The 21,482-nt window shown below is 54.8% G+C and overlaps 1 protein-coding gene across 1 annotated transcript; it reads left to right on the plus strand.

The window, feature by feature from the left end:
* Positions 1 to 2,306: 2,306 nt before the first annotated feature.
* Positions 2,307 to 4,176, plus strand: LOC109731871 (F-box protein SKIP27). The gene is made up of 4 exons (XM_020291051.3): positions 2,307 to 2,486; positions 3,031 to 3,309; positions 3,400 to 3,474; positions 3,574 to 4,176. Exons 2-4 carry the CDS (start codon positions 3,085 to 3,087, stop codon positions 3,766 to 3,768), a joined length of 495 nt encoding a protein of 164 aa, XP_020146640.1. The 5' UTR covers positions 2,307 to 2,486; positions 3,031 to 3,084; the 3' UTR covers positions 3,769 to 4,176.
* The last annotated feature ends 17,306 nt before the right edge of the window (positions 4,177 to 21,482 follow it).

Genomic DNA, 21,482 nt, shown 5'->3' on the forward strand with positions numbered 1-21,482 from the left:
ATATTTGAAAAAATACTGGGGAATTTTAAAATGGAATAGGAAGAAAGAAAATAAATGAAAAACACAAAAACAATCTGGGAAGGTTCCCAAAACCAGAAAGGGATTGGGCTGACCCAAATGTGCATAGCGGCACATTTTTCTTGAACACAATACAGACATAGACACTCATACATATGTACATACACTCACCCCTTATAAACGCACACGCACATCATATCCCTATGAGCATCTCTATGAGACTGAGCCGACACATCATCTTGAGATCGATGAAGTCACCATAGATGCGAATTGTATCCTCCCACTGTCAAGTCTAGAACTTGACCTTTGATGCTCTACCACTGTCCTCCTAATCATTCAATCACAGATTGATACGCGTGCATAGCGGCACCTAGAGGGGTAGGTTACCATGTCAAAAAGTTGGGTAGCCAAAAATTGGTTAAGGTTTTGCTTGCCAATAAATTGGTCAACATATATAGATTAAAAGGGTAAACAAAAATTGGTAGTGGAGCACCATTTTTTTTGCGGGATTGGTAGTGGAGCATTGGCAGGCAATCATCCAAACACGAAGCGGGTGTCTTGAAAACCAGAAGTGGGTCGAGCTTGGCAAGGATATATGTGGACTCCTCTCGACCAAAGCGCATCCCATGCGCCTGCTGCAATCGTGGACGCGGAGGTGGGCCTGCACGCCAACGTTCTCGCCGACCGGCCTGTCTCCTCCACCAGTAAAATCTTTATCCGCGACCGCGAGAACCCAAACAAGCTGAACCAAAGCTACGGTTATACGCGGCGGCGGCCAATGGGTGGATCTGGTACGCCTGCTCCGCTCGTGGAGGAAAAAAGCATGGCCGGAAAGCCACCACGTGGTAACCACTGGTGAAGGCATGGGTGGTATTGGTGGTTCCGGCGCCTCCGGGACAATAAAATACTGCCAGGGAAGGCTCGGCGAAATCCTGGCCGCTCGGTGGTCGAAACCGTGACGGAGTTTATCCCTGGACGCCGTGGGGACTGAGTCAACCCGCAACCGGCGTTGCGCTACCATGAGCAGGAGCCTACTATACTTTGCAGCAGCGGCTGCGCACGAAGGGTGGTTGGTCAAACCCACTTCATGCATTTTTTTTCAGAGACATCCCCGCTTCACTTCATACACGAGACACGAAATTTGGGGTGGTTCCACCTGGACCCGTCCCTGCGTTCAAACGGGACGTCAAAAAATATACGCAAACAGAGCAACGCATTGGCCAGTCTTCAAACCTTAGGAGTATATAATGATACAAAGAACTGGTTTGTGGGGGTGTACCCCTTGGCATCGCCACAAAATTAAGATTATTTCTGAGCTCTACCGAAGAATCCAATGCACGTCTAGTGTGAGGCTTGAGGCAGGCCATGCATTGCCTCTGTACCATCCGCATCCATGGGTTTCTTAACTGTTGGGAAGTGGCGTTTTGCTTGTAACAAATTATTATTATTCTGAACACAAAGAGAGAGTATTTACCTGTCGAAAACGAATAATGCATTTCCCTGAAGATACCATGGCCGACTTAAAACCAGAGTCTCTTAAATGAAAGCGTGTAAATAATTAGTTAGAATTTTTTTGCGGGAGAATTAGTCAGCATAGGCATAAAAAGATATTTAAAGGAGATATTTCAAATCACGAGGAAACAACAAGCCGAATGTCTTGCAAGCGGCAAGATGCAAATCATGTTTTGCTTGCCCCCGAAGGTTCGTGCTAATCCCCTTTCCCACGGATTTCATTTCAGAAGCAATCAAAACGAGAAAAACAACCCCCAATAAAGTAGCTCCCTCCCCGACCGACCTGCGCCGACTTCCTAGCGGCCAATACCGATCTCAGCCACCACGTCACCAACCCCAGCCACGCCCCCACCCCTTCCAACGGCTAGTTTTCAGATCGACGCGATCGCGCCACGTACCCCGATCCGCCACGCGTAAGGCCGCGTCCCCGCCGTCCGATCCACGCGTTCAAGCCCCCCACGCGGTTGGGCGCCAACCCACCCCGATTTCGAAAAGAATATTTCCATAAATTCCCACCGTCCACACCCATACGCACCACGCGCACGCCCACTGACTGGTGGACCATACTACCTCCTGCCCCACCTCTCAGTGATAGTACATTCTGGCCGCCGCGGTGCGCCAGGGCGTGAGCCCAAAAGATCTCCTGGGCGAGCACGACCTCCCAGCTTTGGATTCCAGGCGGTTCCTACAATTTTCTGGAAACACCCCTGCTGGAAGAGTTTTCGAGGTAGGTTCCCCACCCCGAGTATAAATTCAGCCAGGGGGAGAGGTCAAGCTGTTCCCACATTTACCTCGTCAGGTCCTCCCAACACCATAACTTAGCAGGTAGGTTCGCTTAGAGTTCAGCCGAGGTTTCTCCATCAGCCAAGCGCAATCGGACTAGGAAAGTGTACCGCGACTCCGGAGTGAGGGATAGGAAGGAGGAGGAGGCTTCAGCCGAGACCCAAGGGAGAAAGGTGTGTGAGATCGATTACATTCACTTGCTCTGTTTCTTTCCGACCCCGATCGTGGGATCTCGTTTCCTTTTCTGTTTCGAGGTCGGGATTGCTGTTCTGCTCCGGCGAATTCGTGGTGTTTATTTGGAATCGTTTATTTTGTGCTGGAAAAAAAATTATTTGCAATCCCCCAAACTTTGATGTTCTGTTCCGATTGTTGCTCATTAGCTCTGCGAAGCGGTTCATGTAGTTCGCGGAATGTTGTTTCTCGGGGGAATCTGTTTTGAAAGTGCGTTGAAGAGAAGTTGGATTTTATTTATTTTGTTTCAGAAAATGCTTGAGGTTTCTGTTGGAGTTTATTGCTCCCACGGTCTCTCGAATTGGGGGTTTGTAGATTCATATGGAAGTGGCTGCTGGGTGTTTCAGAAGTTTCCAAACAAAAACTGCGTTTAATAGTTGAATTAGTGTGGCAAAGTACTTCTCTGATTGGGATTTTCTTTCCTCAGTCTAGAATTCAATTTATTTGCTGCCGAATTAACCATTTCTTCTTAATAATTCTGTGCAGATCTCGTATCAGATAGGCAACTGCAGCAGTAGAGTTCAACAAGCGAAGGGGGAAATGGCAATTGGACAGACCATGCCGAAGGGGTCTCTCGCCACGAGCTTGAGCTTCCCAAGCAGCGGCAGCACAAGGATTCTGGGGAGGAAGAGGGTCGCTGTTTCTCCGGCTCCAAGCCCCTCAGGCCCGCACTCCCCGGTTCGGACTCTGCGCAAGCAGCGCAGCATTAGGTTCCACATGGACGACACCATCTGCCTCCTTGAATCGCTGCCTCAAGATGTATTGGTAATTACCACCCCAGACCCGTAGTGTTCCGTTTGAAATCCGTTCTTGTTGTAGATGTGTTGCTTATCCCAATTTGGCGGAACATTTCAGGTCAAAGTCCTGTGCAAGGTGAACCACAGCGACCTGAGGCAGCTCCTCCTGGTGTCGAAGCCAGTCAGCGAAGCAGTAAGCACTTCTGATCCCTTACTGCTAAACCCCAAATCCCGCAGTGAAATTCGTTACCCATGTGGAGTAACATTGTTCTCCTCAATTTGATCTGTGCAGACAGTGGTTGCTAAGGAGCTGCATTTCGCCTTCGCGACGCCCTCGAAGGCCTCCGCGGATGCGGAGGAAGAAGACGATGGCCCCGGGGCGCCCAAGCAACACAGGGTTGCACGGTCGCGCTGCCGGGGCATGAATTTGGCAAGCGTCGCCGTCAATCTGTCGGAGTCGTTCAGCAGCTTGATGTCAGAGGTGTAGGTGTACATACCACGGCACGAATTTTCCCGCTTGTACTTGTCCATCGGAGCGCTCTTTTTTCTTCATAGGCCACGTCGAACAAACTTTAGTTAGTGATATATGTAGTGATCATCATATGTGTTAGTAGTAAGTTATATATGGTCATTCTTCAATGCTGCGATTGAAGAGGACACGCTGTCTTATTTCTGTGTACTGTATGTAATAGTGTAAGTTATATGTAAGCGTCTGAGTGTTGGAGCTCATCAAAAGAGTATTTAGTGTAAGTTATATGCAAGCGTCAGTGTTGGAACTCATCAGAAGAGAAGTCTCTTCTCACTTTGTGTATGCTGTAGTGTACGATCTCTGTATACTCGTGTGCATGGGAAGTTTCTCTTATCAATAAAAGTAAAAGCAGTTTGTTTCGGTCAATCTACTTCACCCTGTTTACCTTGTATAGCGGATTAGTGCTTGTATATGTGTGGTTCGTTATCGGAAATACGTGGAGTAACAGACACCTCTGTTGTAGTAATATTTTCATTACTCTTCATGCAATTCCATGGTGGCAAGTTCTGAAAGTGAAGTCACCACTCTGTAGAATCATATCTGTCGACCATCTTGCAGTAGAAGTTTCAGAACTTCGGCTAGTCCAGCAGATTCAGCAATCACTCGAAATATGATGCTGAGCCTCAAACTGGTTCCGAAGGAGACGCGTGTGATAAGCAGCCCGGTTCATTGAATCTGCACCTCTGCAGCCTCAAACTGGTTCCGAAGGAGACGCGTTTCATTGAATCTGCGCCTCTGCAGCCTCAAACTGGTTCCGAAGGAGACGCGTGTGATAAGCAGCCCGGTTCAATGAATCTGCACCTCTGCAGCCGTCCACTGCACACCACTGACTGCACACGGTCTCTGCTTTACCGAGGAAAACAGCAGCTGCGCGGTTCTTGCACACGGCGGCACACAGCTCGAGTTCCTGTAAACAACGCTAGTGCGCGATCTGAACAGGAAGCAATTATGCCGCCTTGTTAACAACCCACTGGCATATTACTCGATCTAGCAACTCCACTCACGAATTTAGGTAGCAATTAGGGTTACAACTCTGGATACACGAATTGGCGAACAAAGGGGGAAGAGAGCCGCAGCCAGGTTCGCCGTTGATCCACTGGATACCCGCACTTGCGTGTGAAGATGGGTTAAGTAGTTTTTTTAAGGTGAACTAGGGATTTTATTGATAAACCAAAGCCGAAGGAATACAAATAATGTCTGGCAGGTTCCCTAGCCACACGTGGCGCCCCGTAGAGAGAGACGAGGCTGCCTTTGCCAAGGCATGAGCCTCATAGTTTGCCTCTCTACTTTCAAAACGAAAACTAACTCTAGCAAAGTTCATGGCTCGAGCTTTAATCTCCTGAATTACAAAAGCATATGAAGAAGAGGGCGAAGTTCCGTTGATATCCGCAACAACCTGCATGCAATCCGAGGCTATTATCACATGTGTCAAGAGAAGGTCTTGAGCCAAAGCAAGCGCCTCATTGCACGCTTGAGCTTCCAGGCTTGGGGCGCTGACTAGGCCATCTAAAACCATCGCCGAGGCTCCCAAATAGTTGCCCTCCTTATCCCGACAAACAGCAGCCGCTGCACCAGTTCCTCCTTGGCGGGAGATGGCACCGTCTACATTGATCTTCACTGCATCGTCTTCCGGCGGGATCCACTTGTGTGGCCTTGGCATAGCTACTTTTGTAGGTCTCGTGGTAGCCCGCTTGGTGGAAATCTCCAAATCCTCCAGGTACCTGTTAACAAAGCTCATAGTCGACAATGGGCTTTGAAATTCTTCGTCATGAATCGCTCTCCTTCTAGCCCACCAGATCGCCCACATGGTGATAAGCACCCTTGCAAGGTCATGTTGATTCAATGTGTCAAAAAGCCAAAACAACCACAGCCTTGCATCTTCACTCCTGTTGGATATCACATGCTCCAAAATCTCCTCGTCTCCCAACGCCCACACACATCTCGCCATCCGGCACTCAAACAAGGAGTGTCGCCATGAGTCCACCTCCTCATCACACAGTCCGCAAGCTGGGGTTGTGGCCATATTGCGTTCATTGTGGAGTGCACCTGTAGGTAATGACATCTGTGATAATCTCCACACAAACACTCTTATTTTAGACGGAACTTTCACCTTCCATAACTGAGTCCAGGACTTGCTTTCAGCTTCAACATTCGAATGACCTGTTCTGTGCTCCAACCAAACCTCTCTCTGGTGCTTAATTCCACTAATCATCTTATATGCCGATCGCACGGTAAACACCCCTCGCCTGTCGTAGTGCCAAGCCCAGAAATCATGTTGCACTCGAGAACTTAAAGGTATGTTCATGATAATGTCCACGTCCGGCCTGACAAAATGCTCGATCAGATCTTGTTTATTCCATGTGCGTGTAGTTGCATCAATCAACTCTGAGACAAGCTGCGGAGGATCAGGTGAGATAGTGCATATAGGTCTCAGCTTATAGTCATGGGGCAGCCAGTTATTCTCCCAAATACGTGTATCTGTGCCCGACCCGATCCTCCTGATTAGGCCCTGAACAAGAAGATCTTTTCCCTCCATCAGCGAGCGCCAGACTTGGGAAGGATGTGCGCCTAGTGTGGCCTCGAGTACGTTGCTGTCCGGGTAATAACGAGCTCGTAGAACTCGTGCACTTAATGACTCGGGATCCTGAAGTAGTCTCCAAACTTGCCGGGCTAATAAAGCCAGGTTAAAAAGCTCAATATCCCGAAATCCTATTCCACCCATATTTTTTGGTTTGCACATGGTCTTCCAAGAAACCCAGGCTGGCTTCCTCTGGCCCCTTTTACTGCCCCACTAAAACTTCCGGAGGAGGCTGTTTAAGTGTTCGATTAGGCCTCGGGGCAACTTGAAACATGACATTGAGTAAGTCGGGATGGATTGTGCTACAGATTTGATAAGCACTTCTTTACCCCCAGCTGAAAGGCATTTCTCCATCCAACCTTGGATGTGTTTCCAGATTCTATCCTTCAAATATTTGAAAGTTCCCTCCTTGTTTCTCCCTACGTCCATCGGTAGCCCCAAGTACTTTTCTGACAATGATTCATTGTGAACATCCAGAACATCTTTTATCTCTTCTCGTGTGGTCTCTGGCACACCCTTACTGAAAAAGATCGATGATTTGTCGGTGTTAATACGCTGTCCCGAGGCATCACAATACATTCGCAGCACCTCCCGAACTTGTGCAGCACTCTCATTGTTAGCTTCAAAGAACAAGAGACTTATCATCTGCAAAAAGTAAGTGGTTGATAGCTGGGGCGGAATTTGCCACGGACAGCCCTCGGACTCCAACACCTTGGGCCTTTAAAAGGCACGAGAGACCTTCAACTGCTAACAGGAAAAGATACGGGGATATGGGGTCCCCTTGTCTCATCCCCCTCGTTGGCCTGAAATCATGCAGACTACCACCGTTAAATAGAACCGAAAACGTGACTGATGACACACACCTCATAACCGTCTCGGTGAATCGAGGACTAATGCCCATCTTCAACATCACTGCTTTCAAATAAGGCCATTCAAGCCTATCATAAGCTTTCATCATATCTAACTGCAGAGCCACAAAACGGTTTGTTTTAACTCTCCTTGTCTTCTTATAATGTAGACACTCATAAGCCGTTATAAAGTTATCCGTGATAAGACGTCCAGGCACAAAAGCGGACTGCTCCTCAGAAATTACCTCGGGGAGAATAATCTTCAGCCTGTTGGCTAAGACCTTTGACGCGATCTTATAGATCACGTTGCAAAGACTTATAGGCCGAAATTGTCCTAAATTTTTTGGACTTGCTATCTTGGGAATAAGAACGATGAACGTGCGGTTGATATCCTCCGGTGAGTCCTCTCCATTGAGCAATCGTATGATCACGCCGGTTACCTCGTCACCACAAAGCTCCCAGTGTCTATGAAAGAAATGCGCCGGGAAACCATCAGGCCCCGGTGCTTTTGTTGGGAACATTTGAAAGAGTGCCTCTTTAACTTCTTCCTTTGTGTATGGAGCGTTCAGCCTGGCATTCATATCACCATCCACCCTAACAGGTATGTGTGACAACACTTCCTCTATGCCAATACACCCTTCAGATTTTTACAGATTACCATAAAACTCAGTCGTCATCTCGACCATCTCCTCCAGGTTAGAAGTGACTGTCCCATCCGGCTTCTGAAGATGTGTTATGGTGTTCTTGGCCCTCATAGCACTCGCTTTCCTCTGAAAATATTATGTATTACTATCACCAGCGGCTAGCCAATCCATGCGTGACCTCTGCCTCATCATGATCTCTTCTCGAAGAGACAACTCAACGATCTGGTCCAAGACCTTCTTCTCTTCCACTCCCGGCCCAACACGGGTCGGTTCTTCTTTGGGCACAGTCAGTCTTTGCCGAAGCCTTCGCAACTCTTGTCTCACTGACCCAAACGTCATCTTGCTCCAGTGTTTCAAAGCAGTCCCGACCGAGGACAGTTTGTCCGCTAGCTCACCCAGTGTTGCCGCCGGCTGCTCCCGATCCCAGGCCTGCTCAAGCGAGCTTCCAAACCTGGTATCATTTTCCCACATACATTCATAGCGGAACGGCTTCTTCAGCGCTATTCTTTGATTGCTTGCCTCCATCTCGTTAGTCAGTAGGATCGGACTATGATCAGATTTCGCTGTTGTGAGGTGCTCAACCGTTGCATACGGGAACAAAGCTGACCAATTGGCCGTGGCCAAAGATCGGTCCAACCTTACCCTGCAATACTCTCCTCCCACAATTTTCTTCTCGAACTTCCAGTCCTGTCCTTTATACCCGAGATCCGCTAACTCGCATACATCAACTGCCTCTCTGAAGCCTTCTATTTGAGCACTGTCTCGCTCATTTGGTCCCATTTTGTCGGATGTGGGGTTTCGGCAAACCCTTAAGGTTCGAACTCTGGGGTGCGCGTGAAGTCTTTCCCTCCTACCGATCCACGCCCTAGCTCACTAAGATCTCGCGGACAAACTCGATGAACTCGCAACACAGGAAGACGCGAGATTTATACTGGTTCGGGCCACCGTTGTGGTGTAATACCCTACTCCAGTGTGGTGGTGGTGGATTGCCTCTTGGGCTAATGATGAACAGTACAAGGGGAAGAACAACCTCCTGAGGTTGAGGTGTTCTTGTAGCTAGGGTAGGCTCTCGATCAGATCAGACCAAGCTGAGATGCCCCTATTGTGGTGGCTAGTTCTACTTATATAGGCCCTGGTCCTCTCCCCAAATATTGAGCGGGAAGGGAGCCAACAACGACGGGCAATTTTGAAGGGGGACAACTAGTACAAGCTATCCTGACAAAAGTGGTCTTCGCCTGCGAAAGGCTCTGGTGGTGACACCATCTTGGGCTCCACGATGACCTCTGTCCTGCCATCCTTCTGGTCTTGGTCTCATTGCACCGATATGGCAACCTTTGCCTGATGCCTCGGTACTCCTCGCCTGCGCTTCCCTCCTTAGCACCAAAGAGGAAACAAGGACGCTGTGCGCGCTGGCGCCCGCCTGGTGCCGATCGTCATGGCTCACGTCACGAGAGCCTTGTGAGGTTTGCCCCGCCTTGATATCTCCGCTCCTCGTGAGCCCGCCTAGAGGGGCCGCTCCTGAGGAGGTCTTGCGTTGTCCGCCTCGCGAGGCTTGGCCCCTCGCGAGGGTCTTGGATGCCTTGTTGATGAAGATGGGCCGTACGGCCCGCTGACTTAGCCATGCCGTGGGCCGCAGGCAGGCAAGTCTGGGGACCCCCGTTCCCAGAACGCCGACAGTAGCCCCCGGGCCCAAGGTGCGCTCGGGCTTGGCTTCGCGGCGAAGCCAAGGGTCAAGTACGGAGCGCCGCGGGCCCCAAAAGCCTGCGGCCTCGGTTGACGCGTGGCGGTTGATTGGACGTGGGCGTCTCCGCTTCCCCACTCTGCCTCGGCAACTGCTCGATTGGACCAAAGGCTGGCGCGGGCAGCGCTTGCCTTCATTGTTTCTTCCTCGCCTTGCTCCAAATCCCCTTTCTCGCTCCGCATCTACGACCCATGGAGCCGCGCAAGGTCAGGACTTCCTCACCGCCGGCTTGGTATGAGCCGGCTCTTGAAGCGCCCACCGTCACAGAGAAGAGCCTCACCTCCGCGCGCCTGCTGACGGCAGGGGAGAGCAATGAGTGGGGGAAGACAGAGCTCCGGCTCGCCTCTGACGTGCCGGAGCCTGAGGGAAGCACCTTCTTCCCCTTCTTATCGAGCAGCGTCGCCGTCGGGTTGGTCCCTCCTTTCTCCGATTTCTTTTATGAGGTTCTCGACCACTACGGGCTGCTGGCGTTGCACCTCCATCCCAACTCTGTCCTCCTCTTGTCCATCTTCGGCTACTACTGCGAGGCGTACCTAGGCGTGCTGCCATCCGTGGCGCTTCTGCACCACTTCTTCTTCCTTCGCGTCATCGATGGGCCACTCTCCGGATGCGCCAACTTCGTCGCGTCTGGCAAGGCCAACTCGATCTCGAGCACCGGGAAGAGGGCCGACAATATCCGATCCAAATGGGTCATGATGGACGCCAAGCGCGCCCATCCGCGCCCGGTGTTACCGACGGAGGCGCCCCAGCTCAACAAGGGGTGGCCCAAGGCGGAGCTTGCCGATGAGCGGGCGTTGTCTGTGTTGGGGCAGATGACGACTGACTTGTAGCCGGGCAACGCGAAGGCAGCCAAGGTGACGGGGGCAATGCTCCTGAGGGAGTTCTTGATGCTGCGAGTTGCCCCTCTCCAGGCGCGCTCGCGCCCCTTGTGGGAGCTTGAAGAAGAGGGGAACAAGACCCGTCTGAGGCCTGGGGCCCTTCCTGGCGACGAATTGGATGCTGTCCTGTGCCTCATAGTTGGGGACAACGAGGAGTACCCGCCTGGTGCCTTCGTTCCTTTGTTCCCCCGCAAGGACTGGGAGGAACTTGTCGCCTCCAGGCCGACCTTTGACGCGCGTGGCCTGGTGCCGCCGGCGCTCGCAGGAGCTCCTACAGCACCGAAGCCGGTGGAGGTGTCCTCTGACGAGTCCCGTGAAGGGGAGGAGGAGGAGGTGGACTTGGACAAGACTCTTGAAGAGGTGGGGGAGACTTCTCCTCTGAGCAAGGCCGAGATCCTCCGTGCCCTGCCCGACGACGCCGAGGCCGACGCCCACCAGGAGGAGAGGGAGCAGCCCCTCATCCCGACAAGGGGCAGGTCGTCATTGGTTCCTCGAGGTGCCGCCCTGTCTCTACGCCTCCTGAGGCCGGCTCCGGCCCTTTTGCCGCCGGGGCCCGTGTGCCCACTCCTCAGGTCCCAACGCTGTCAGGCTTCAAGCTCCCCAAGCGGAAATATGTCGCAGTGGATCGATAAGTGCCTTAAGCTTCGCCTTGTCCCTGCTTGTACTTGTTATTTCCTGACGTTCGCCCTTGGTCGATCAGGCCGACGCCTTCAGCGAAGAAGAGGAACGAGGATACAGCGGCCGTGCCTTCCTCTGCAGAGAAAGGAGGCAGCAGTGCCCGCACCTCCCCAACCCGGTCGTCCTCGCGAGGCCAAGGGGAACATCGCCGTGTGGAATCAGCCCCCATGGCCCCGCTGGCTCCGGAAGTGCCGGCGTCTGGCGCGGTTGATGAGGTCCCAGCTGCTCCGGAACCCGCAATCTCCCAGGCCCTGGCGACGACGTCACCTCCTCCTCCTACTGCACCTTCACTCCTAGGTTCTTCTACCTCTGCTGCTGTCCTGGAGCGTGCTCTTTTGGAGATGACCCAGTTGCAGGCAGATCTCCTGAGCGCGGACCCGCGCCTGGTGGCCGGGCGCCTGGAGCTGGCCTCTGGCTGGCTTCACTCTGACTTGGCGGTTCGCGCGATGCTGAGCCAGGCCGTGGCGTCCTCCGAAAAGGAGAAGCAGAGCGCTGCCACTGCTGCAGCCAATCGTGAGGCGGCACTGAAGGACGCCAAGGCCGCCCGCGACCGCTGCCGAGAGCTGGAGGACGAGCTGAAAAGCCTGTGCGACAAGCACGCCAAAGAAGCACGTTGCCGCCAAGCGAAGGAGGAGGAGATGAAGGCCTGGGAGGACGGAGTCAAGAACTGTGATGCTGAGCTGGCGGAGTTGGGGAAGATGCAGGACGCCGAGCGCAACCAGTTGGAAGAGCTGGAGCGGAAGGTGAAGGCGAGGGAGGCCGATCTTGATGCCAAGGCGCGAGTCCTGGCCGAAGACCGCGTGGCCTTTGCCGATCTCGAGAAGAGATCTCGCAAGGCACCGAAGACGCTCTACGAGCACGGCCTGGAGAAGTCGCTGGCCACCGATGAGGACGGCCCCGCCCGGCTGCTTCCTCTCTTGGTGAAGGCGCTCGAGGAAGTCGTTGTTGGTGTCGGTCCCATGGCGGAGGCAGAAGCTCGCGTCCTGTCTTCAGCTGCATTGACTCGCATCTTCAGCCATCTGCACCTCCGCGACCCCAACGCTTGCCTTGATGAGCTGCTGGAGCCCGTGACCGATGATCTTAGCGCAGCTGCCGCCGCAGCTGTACAAGGTCAAGTGGAGGCCTTGCTGAAGAAGTTCCGCAGCTTTGTCTCCGCTCCTTTGTCCGACAATGCCGCCGATCCTACGGCTGGTGGTGAAGGTGAAGACAACGTCACCCACGGAGGAGCACCTTCCGCAGGCGATGGCGGTGTCCAGGGGTGACCTGCGGCTATTCTCCCGTTTCGTTCCTGCAACATGTATCAGGCCTCGTGGAGGTGTTTAGACTTTTCATTTGATATTGTGAGGACAATGTGCTTGTAATATTTTCTTCGAGATTTTGTGCTTTCCTTCCTATCTGCTTTGTGTTCTACGTCGGCAGAGCCCGGCCCCGCGCATACCTCAACCGCCATTGGGCCGACCGAAGACCAGGACGGACCAAGGAGTGAGGGGCTACATGACCAGTTAGGCTCCTGAGTCGCGATGCTCAGGAGTCCCCCTTGACGCGCAAACAACATATAGGGAGAGTTCGCGAGGATAGGTTGATGTTCTACGTCGGCAGAGCCCGGCCCCGCGCATACCTCAACCACCATTGGGCCGACCGGAGACCAGGAAGGACCAAGGAGTGAGGGGCTACATGACCAGTTAGGCTCCTGAGTCGCGATGCTCAGGAGTCCCCCTTGACGCGCAAACAGCATATAGGGAGAGTTCGCGAGGATAGGTTGATGTTCTACGTCGGCAGAGCCCGGCCCCGCGCATACCTCAACCGCCATTGGGCCGACCGGAGACCAGGATGGACCAAGGAGTGAGGGGCTACGTGACCAGTTAGGATCCTGAGTCACGATGCTCAGGAGTCCCCCTTAACAATCTCCATACCTTCCCTCGCCGAGGCCTCGGGAGGGGCGTGCGACGAGTAGGTCCGGGAGGCCTGTTTAGGCGGCGTGCGCTTGGGCGTGACCCGAGAGCAGCCCCCAGGCCCGGGAGGCCTGGTTGGGTGGCGAGCGCTTGGGCGTGACCCGAGCGCAGCCCCCGTGCCCAGCTCCCTCGCGCGGCTCTCCCGAGGGGAGGCGTTGCGGTGAGGCCGGACGCTGAGCTATGGGCTCCCTGAGGTTGGTATGATCGTGAAGCTGCCCTCAATTGTTTATCACCAGCGCAGAGCATAGTGCTTCCGCTTGTGCACGGGCATAGCCGCTCCTCGGCAGTGTCGACGGCCAGCGCGGAGCATGGTGCTTCCACTTGTGCGTGGGAGGGGGGACCCCCTTCGGGAGGAGCCCCCAGGGCGTGTACAGCCCCGCCCTGACACGTGGCTTGCACGGCAGGGCTGCGAGGTGTATCTGGGCACTCATGAGCCAGCGCGGGACTCACGAGGCCCTACCTCAAGGCGGGTTGCGCCTGGTCTTAAGTCTTGGTTGCTGTGTGTTCCTGTAACGCGGTTAGGTGCAAGCACTCTGCGTCCTCAGGTCCCGGCCCTCGAGCGAGCTCAGCCTCCGCTGGTATGCCAGGTCGCGATGCCGTGGTCAAGGCCAGGGGGTGAGGGCTGGAGAGCCAGTAAGAGCTCCTAAGTCGCGATGCTCAGGAGCCTTCCTTTTAACGCGCAAGCGAATTGCATGAGATGAATGGACCCGTGGCGGGTGGCGATCGAGTAGGTGATAATCGTAGGCAGGTTAAGCATGGAAGGCAAATCAGCTTGGGTAAATGCAGGAAGATACATGCCACTGGGTCCAGCCCGAGCGGCTTGGGGATGATGCAGCCCGAGGGGCGCCCCTAGCAAGGTAAGCTGAAGACATAAGCAAAAGGGATACATGCCACAGGGACGGACCCATGCGGCCTGGGAATAATGCAGCCCGAGGGGTGCTCCCAGCTAAACGAGCTTGGAAAATGTCACCTGGTTCTGTAGACGAAGTAGAGTTGGTGCAGCTGAAGGTGTGCGTCGAAGGAATGACTCTTCACGAGCCACCGGGGCCCTGAGCCTCGGGAGGCTCTAGGGCTCGGGAGGTTCCTTGAAGACCGTCTCCATTTCTTCCAGGACGGCGTGGTACCTGGCCTCCTGAGATGCGGCCCTGTTGAGCCCTGGGACGTCGATGCAGACACGCAGCCCAGCATCCTCGCCTGGATGGGGAGCTGCGCCTCGTGAGCGGCTGTCGCCGCGCATGGCTCTTGCATCTTGCAGTTCCTAAGTGGTCTTGGGGATGAACTCCTGAGTGGTGGGCACTCCTTGCCCTGTGTTCTCCTGAGGGAAACGTGCCACGAAGCACGCCTCCAAGTGGTGCCCAAGCGCCTCCCTCGTGAGGTTGGCAAGGTCTGAGGCCCTCCAGAAGAGAGCCCCCGAGCCCTGCCCGAGGAGGGCGCCGGGCGCGCCTTCCTATGCAATGGAGGGAGGTGCGCCTGAAGCGGGCGCTGATCCTGATGAGGCTCCAGCCGCGTCGCCGCCCTCCTGAGATCCTGCTCGGCGCAGCTGCTTCTTCTTCTTGGGAAGGGCCTTAGGAGGGCCCTCGCTTTTGCGGTCGGGGTCGTTGATTGTTGCAGCTTGGAAGGCGCGCTCGAGGGAGCACACCACATCTCTCTCTTCACATGGGACCGTGATGATTCCGCCGCTTCCCAGCATCTTGAGGACGTTGTAGCCATGATGGGTGACTGCCATGAACTTGGCCAGGGCCGGATACCCGAGGATGGCATTGTACGGCAGGCGGATGTGCACAACATCGAAGTCGATGAGCTCGGTGCGGTAGTTCTTGCGCTCCCCGAAGGTGACAGGTAGGCGGACCTGCCATATCGGTGTGGTGGAACCGTCGGTCACTCCTGAGAAAGGCTTGGTAGGCTGAAGCTGCTCATATGGCACTTGGAGGTTGTCGAACGTGTCAACCGACAGGACGTTGAGCCCTGCATTGCTGTCGATGAGGGTCTTGGTAACCTGCACATTGCTGATGACTGGGGAGCAGAACATCAGGAGGGCGCCAGCGGTGGCTGCGCACTTGAGCTGATCTGCCGAGTTGAAAGTGATGGCGCATTGGGACCACCTGAGTGGGCGCGTGGCCTCGAGCTTGGGGAGCACCGCGTTCACTTCACGAGCGAACTGTTTGAAGATGCATTGAGAGACTGGGGCCTGCGCGCCGCCCAAGATGCAGGCGATTGCACGCGGCTCCTGGAAGCCCCCAGCCCCCTCATCCTGATGGTGATCGTCGTTCCTTCTTGGTGGCGGCAGCGGGGGAAGACCGGCGTTGTCCTGGGGGCGATCCTCACAAGGCTGGTCCCTCCAGGCGCCCTCGCGAGGATGGTCCTGCCAGCGGTCCTCACGAGGCTTGTCGCGCCACTCCTGGCACGGGCCACGGTCGTCCTAGCGTCCGCCTCCACATCCTCCTCCACGGCCGTAGCCCCGGTCGCTACACTCGGGGCGTTGACCGAAACGTCCTTCGCGAATGGCTCTGAGCTCTTGACAGTCACTGGTGTTGTGGGTGTTCAGATTGTGGAAGGCGCAGAACGGTCGGCTGTTCTTGGATGACTCGGGCTGATCTCTGCCCCGCTTGGTGTCGGGCTCCGCTGCGAGCACTGCCGCTTCCTTGCGCTTCACGTCCTTGGCCTTGGCTTTCTTCTCCTCTGTGCCCGCGGCTGGCAGCTCGAGGAGGGAGAGGCGCCCCTCCTCAGCTCTTGCGCACTTGGTCGTCAGGTTGAACAGCTCCTGAGATGTGCATAGCTCCTCATGGATAGCGAGCTCTTCCTTTATCTTGACACCACGGACGCTGTCTGAGAACGTGGAGATCATGGCCTCGTCCGTGACCTTGGGGATCTTGAGGCAAGTGTTGTTGAAGCGCTGGATGTACTTCTGGAGGGTCTCCCCTGGCTGTTGCTTGATGCAGCGCAGGTCACCAGCGGCCGGCGGGCGGTCGCGGGTGCCCTGGAAGTTGGCGACGAAGCGGTTGCGCATCTCATCCCAGGAGGAGATCGGTCCGTGCTGCAGGTTCAGGAGCCAGGAGCGGGCACCATCCTTGAGAGCCATAGGGAACCAGTTCGCCATGACTTTCTCGTCGCCGTTGGCTACTTCGATGCTCATCTCGTAGAGCTGCAGGAACTCCACGGGGTCGGAGGTGCCATCGTAGCGGGGAGGCAGATCCGGCTTGAACTTGCCTGGCCAGGCGATGCTACGCAGCTCGGGGTGAAGGCGCGGCAGCCGGCCGTGGTTGCCGGGGCCCGCCTCGGAGGTGGAGCTTGGTCTTGATGAGGTCCGCGCGGCGCCACCCAGGCGACGCGCGGTCTTGACGAGGCGGCGCGGGGAGCGCAGGTGCAGCTTCTCGCGGCCGAGGGATTTCTTGGCAGCTTCTCTCTTCGCGCGCGGGCACTGGACGTGGCGGATCATGCCGTGGGGCCGCGCGCCTTGGCGCCAAGGCGCAGTCTTGGGGAAAAGGTGGTGGAGGCGCGCCATGAGCCAGGTCGCCTGTGGCTGGCGGAGGGTGAGGCAGAGAGAGGGACGGCGCCGGGGAGCCCCCTGCGGCGCGGACGAGCTCGGCGACGCGGTCGAGCCACTCCTTGTAGAGGTCGTCGATTGGACGGTAGCGCAGGAGCTCGTTCGCCGCGAGGAGCGCGGCCCACGCTTCCATGGGAGCGCGGCGTGCGTGAGACGAAGAACCGGCCGGGGTCAGCGACGGAGTGGCGGTGCGGCCGTCCTGCCGCACCGATGGATGCAGCGAGGACGCCTATTTCTCGTTCCCCGCCGGGCCGGTGGCAGCGTTGGCGGCGGGAGATGGAGAACGACGAGGTGGCCCGCCGACGGGAGCCGTCTGAGCAACGCGGGCAGTGAGGGCAGCCCGACGCTCAGCTCGAGGCGGCGAGCGTCCGCCATGGAGACGACAGAGCGACGAATCGACGGAAGGGAAGCTACGACGCACCCCTACCTGGCGCGCCAAATGTCGGATGTGGGGTTCCGGCAAACCCTTAAGGTTCGAACTCTGGGGTGCGCGCGAAGTCTTTCCCTCCTACCGATCCACGCCCTAGCTCACTAAGATCTCGCGGACAAACTCGACGAACTCGCAACACAGAAAGACACGAGATTTATACTGGTTCGGGCCACCGTTGTGGTGTAATACCCTACTGGTGATGGTGGATTGCCTCTTGGGCTAATGATGAACAGTACAAGGGGAAGAACAACCTCTTGGTTGAGGTGTTCTTGTAGCTAGGGCAGGCTCTCGATCAGATCAGACCAAGCTGAGATGCCCCTACTGTGGTGGCTAGTTCTACTTATATAGGCCCTGGTCCTTTCCCCAAATATTGAGCGGGAAGGGAGCCAACAACGGCGGGCAATTTTGAAGGGGGACAGCTAGTACAAGCTATCCTGACAAAAGTGGTCTTCGCCTGCGAAAGGCTTTGGTGGTGACGCCGTCTTGGGCTCCACGATGACCTCTGTCCTGCCGTCCTTCTGGTCTTGGTCTCATTGCACCGATATGGCAACTTTTGCCTGATGCCTCGGTACTCCTCGCCTGCGCTTGTCTCCTTAGCACCAAAGAGGAAACAAGGACGCTGCGCATGCTGGCGCCCTCCTGGCGCCCGCCTGGTGCCGATCGTCATGGCTCATGTCACGAGAGCCTCGTGAGGTTTGCCCCGCCTTGATATCTCCACTCCTCGTGAGCCCGCCTAGAGGGGCCGCTCCTGAGGAGGTCTTGCGTCATCCGCCTCGCGAGGCTTGGCCCCTCGCGAAGGTCTTGGATGCCTTGTTGATGAAGATGGGCCGTACGGCCCGCTGACTTAGCCACGCCATGGGCCACAGGCAGGCAAGTCTGGGGATCCCCGTTCCCAGAACGCCGACACATTTGTTCCTCTGGCCTTAGAATTTCATTAAAGTCTCCCATACAGACCCATGGAAGTGCATTCTCATACAGATGGGTTAAGTAGTGGGTGAGGGAAACCAGGTCACACCAACTCTGGCCTGTGGACTCTGCTGCTGGGCCATCTCTGTCTCATGGGCCGAGCCGGGGGCGAGGCCGTGTCACTACCGGCTGAAGAGCCCGTCCTGTCCGTGGCCTTGACACCCCCTCCTCCTTGCGATGAGGCTTGCCCCCAAGCCTCTGCAGCAGGAAACCGAGCTTGAAGTTTTTGTTTGTCCTTCCAAGTGTCGCCGATCGACGTAGTATCAAACCACCCGATGAGGACCTACTCGACCATAGCACCGCACTTGCGTCTCCAACGCGAGGCCAAAATTGTTGCTGGAACTACAGGGACATCAGCCGTGATAGGGAGTTGTTGTTGTTGAATTGGCGTACCTGGCAGAAGGGCTTTCCCAAGCAACGAAACATGAAACATTGGGTGCACCGAGGCATTTGCTGGAAGTTCCAGTTTGTAGGTCACAGGGTTGATCTTGGCGATGAAGGAGTATGGTCCGTAGTAGCGGAAGGAGAGCTTGTGGTTGGCGCGCTTTGCCACCGATGTCTGGACGTAAGGTTGGAGCTTCAGGAAAACTTGGTCGCCCACCTCGAAAGCGCGTTCAGAGCGCTTCTTGTCCTCTTGTTGCTTCATGCGCAGGCGTGCCCACTGAAGATGTTGCCGCAACAATTCTTGAATAGTGGCACGTTCGTCGAGCCAAGTTTGTAGAGCAGGGACAGATCAAGAAGAGGTGGCGGTGATGCCCCAATGGCGCGGCTCATGCCCGAACATGGCCATGAATGGGGTCATGCCAATTGCCGAATGTGGTGCTGCGTTGTACCAGAACTGCGCGAGCGGAATCCAATGCCTCCATCGCTTCGGGCAGGAATGAGTGAAGCAGCGCAGAAAGGTTCCAAGGCACTGATTGACATGTTCCCACTGGCCGTCAGTTTGTGGATGGTGGGATGTGCTCATGCGGAGATCAGTGCCGGCGTATCGAAATAGCTCTTGCCAAACATGGCTAATAAAAACGGGATCACGGTCAGATACAATCGACTTGGAGAAGCCATGGATGGGATAGATGTGTTGCATATACAACAAAGCGACACGAGAAGCAGTGTAGGGGTGGGCAAGCGGTAGAAAGTAAGCGAATTTGGTCATTTTATCGACCAAGACCCAAATGCAGTTGAACTAGCCTGGTTGTGGGAGGCCATCAATGAATTCCATAGTGATCATATCGCACGATGCGCTCAGAATTGGGAGAGGCTGGAGAAGCCCGGGTGAAGCCACCCGCTCTGCTTTAGCTTGTTTATAAATTTGGCAACACTAAACATACTGAAGGACATGGGTCTTCATCTTTGGCCACGCGAATAGACACCACATACGTTTGTAGGTGACAGGAAACCCGGAGTGCCCCCCATCGGGCTGACGTGGAAGGCTGAGATGATTTGCTGCTGAAGTGCGAGGCTGCCACCAAGCCAGATGCGATTTCTGTAACGCAAAATTCCTTGGGACACGCTAAAACGCCCTTTAGGGTCTGGGTGAATCACCAATCGCTCCAGGAGGTGCTGGGCCTGAGGGTTGGAGTAGTAACTCGCTTCTATGTCGTCGAGCCATGCTGGCTGGCAGCTGGAGATCGCCATAGCCTGTTCTGGATGGGGTAAGCGAGATGGGGCGTCAGCAGCCCCATTCTCAATGCCTTTCTTGTAATTGATTTTGTATTGTAATCCGAGCAACTTGATGAAGGCTCGTTGTTGCCAGGGTGTAGTGAGCCATTGTTCTTGTAGATAAACCATGTCGTGCTGGTTTGTCTTGATTATAAATTTCGTGGACTGCAGGTGCGGTCGCCACTGATCAACTGCAGCAATAATTGCCAAGTACTCCTTCTCGTAAGTGGATAGACCATGATACTTAGGGCAGAGGGATTTTCTCATAAAGGCGATGGGATGTCCTTCTTGCTGTAGGATTTCTCTGATTCCCGTGTCGCACATGTCGGTCTCCATGGTGAACTGCTTCTCAAAATTGGGCAGGGCCAGCACTGGTGTTGTTACTAGACCGCGTTTGAGAATATGGAAGCTCTGTTCGGTGTTGTCAGTCCAGACGAACGGTGTCCCCTTCTTGAGGAGATTGAAGAGAGGTCGAGCCAAAACTCCAAATTGTCGGACGAAATGGCAGTAGTATCCTGCTAGCCCCAAGAACTGCCTGACTTCCTTAACACTTGTTGGGGTAGGCCATGCAGCCACTGCTTCAATCTTAGCGGGATCTGTTGCCACGCCTTCTGCACTGATGGCATGCCCCAAGTAAGCTATTTGTTGCTGGCCGAAACTGCATTTACTTTGTTTCACCTTCCATTGATCGCGGAGAAGGAGTTCAAAGACTTGTCTGAGGTGTTCGACATGATATTGCAGTGTCTTGCTGAATACTAGGATGTCATCGAAGAATGAAAGGACAGACACGCAGCAAGGGGTGTAGAGTGCCATTGATGGCACCGTTGAAGGTTGCTGGCCCGCCAGCCAACCTGAATGACAACACCTTGAATTCAAAGTGTCCCGAATGGGTTTGAAAAGCAGTCTTCAATTCTTCCCCTTCCGCCAGTCGGATCTGATGATAACCCGCTCGCAAGTCGAGCTTGGAGAACCATTGAGCTTCATGTATTTCATCAAGGAGTTCTTGGATCACGAGCACGGGATGCTTGCCCACCACAGTCATAGCATTGAGCTGCCGGTAATCTATGCATAATCGCCACATTCCATCTTTCTTCTTGACTAAAATCACTGCTGAGGAGAAGGGGTTGTGGCTACCTTGGATGATGCCTGCCTTCAACCGTGCCTGCACCTTCTCAATTTAATCTTTATGTTATGGTTTGTGTCGGTACGGTCTCAGGTTCACCGGCTGTGCTCCAGTCATCAGAAGAATCATGTGGTCGCAATCACGGCGTGGGGGTAGGCCTGTTGGTTCACCAAACACATCTTCAAACTGATCAATTGTTGGGGAACGTAGCATGCAATTTCAAACATTTTCCTACGCTCACGCAAGATCTATCTAGGAGATGCATAGCAACGAGAGGGGGAGAGTGTGTCCATGTACCCCCGTAGACCGAAAGCGGAAGCATTAGGTTAACGCGGTTGATGTAGTCGAACGTCTTCGCAATCCAACCGATCAAGTACCGAATGTAGGACACCTCCGAGTTCAGCACACGTTCAGCTCGATGACGTCCCTCGAACTCTTGATCCAGCAGAGGGTCGAGGGAGAGTTTCGTCAGCACGATAGCATGGTGATGGTGACGGTGATGTGATTCGCGCAGGGCTTCGCCTAAGCACTACGTGAATATGACCGGAGGAGTAAACCGTGGAGAGAGATGCCGCACACAGCTTAGAACAATTGGTGTGTCTCCAAGGGGTGCCCTACCCACGTATATAAA

This window comes from Aegilops tauschii, chromosome 2 (genome assembly GCF_002575655.3).
Source record: "Aegilops tauschii subsp. strangulata cultivar AL8/78 chromosome 2, Aet v6.0, whole genome shotgun sequence".
Taxonomy (NCBI): Eukaryota; Viridiplantae; Streptophyta; class Magnoliopsida; order Poales; family Poaceae; genus Aegilops; species Aegilops tauschii.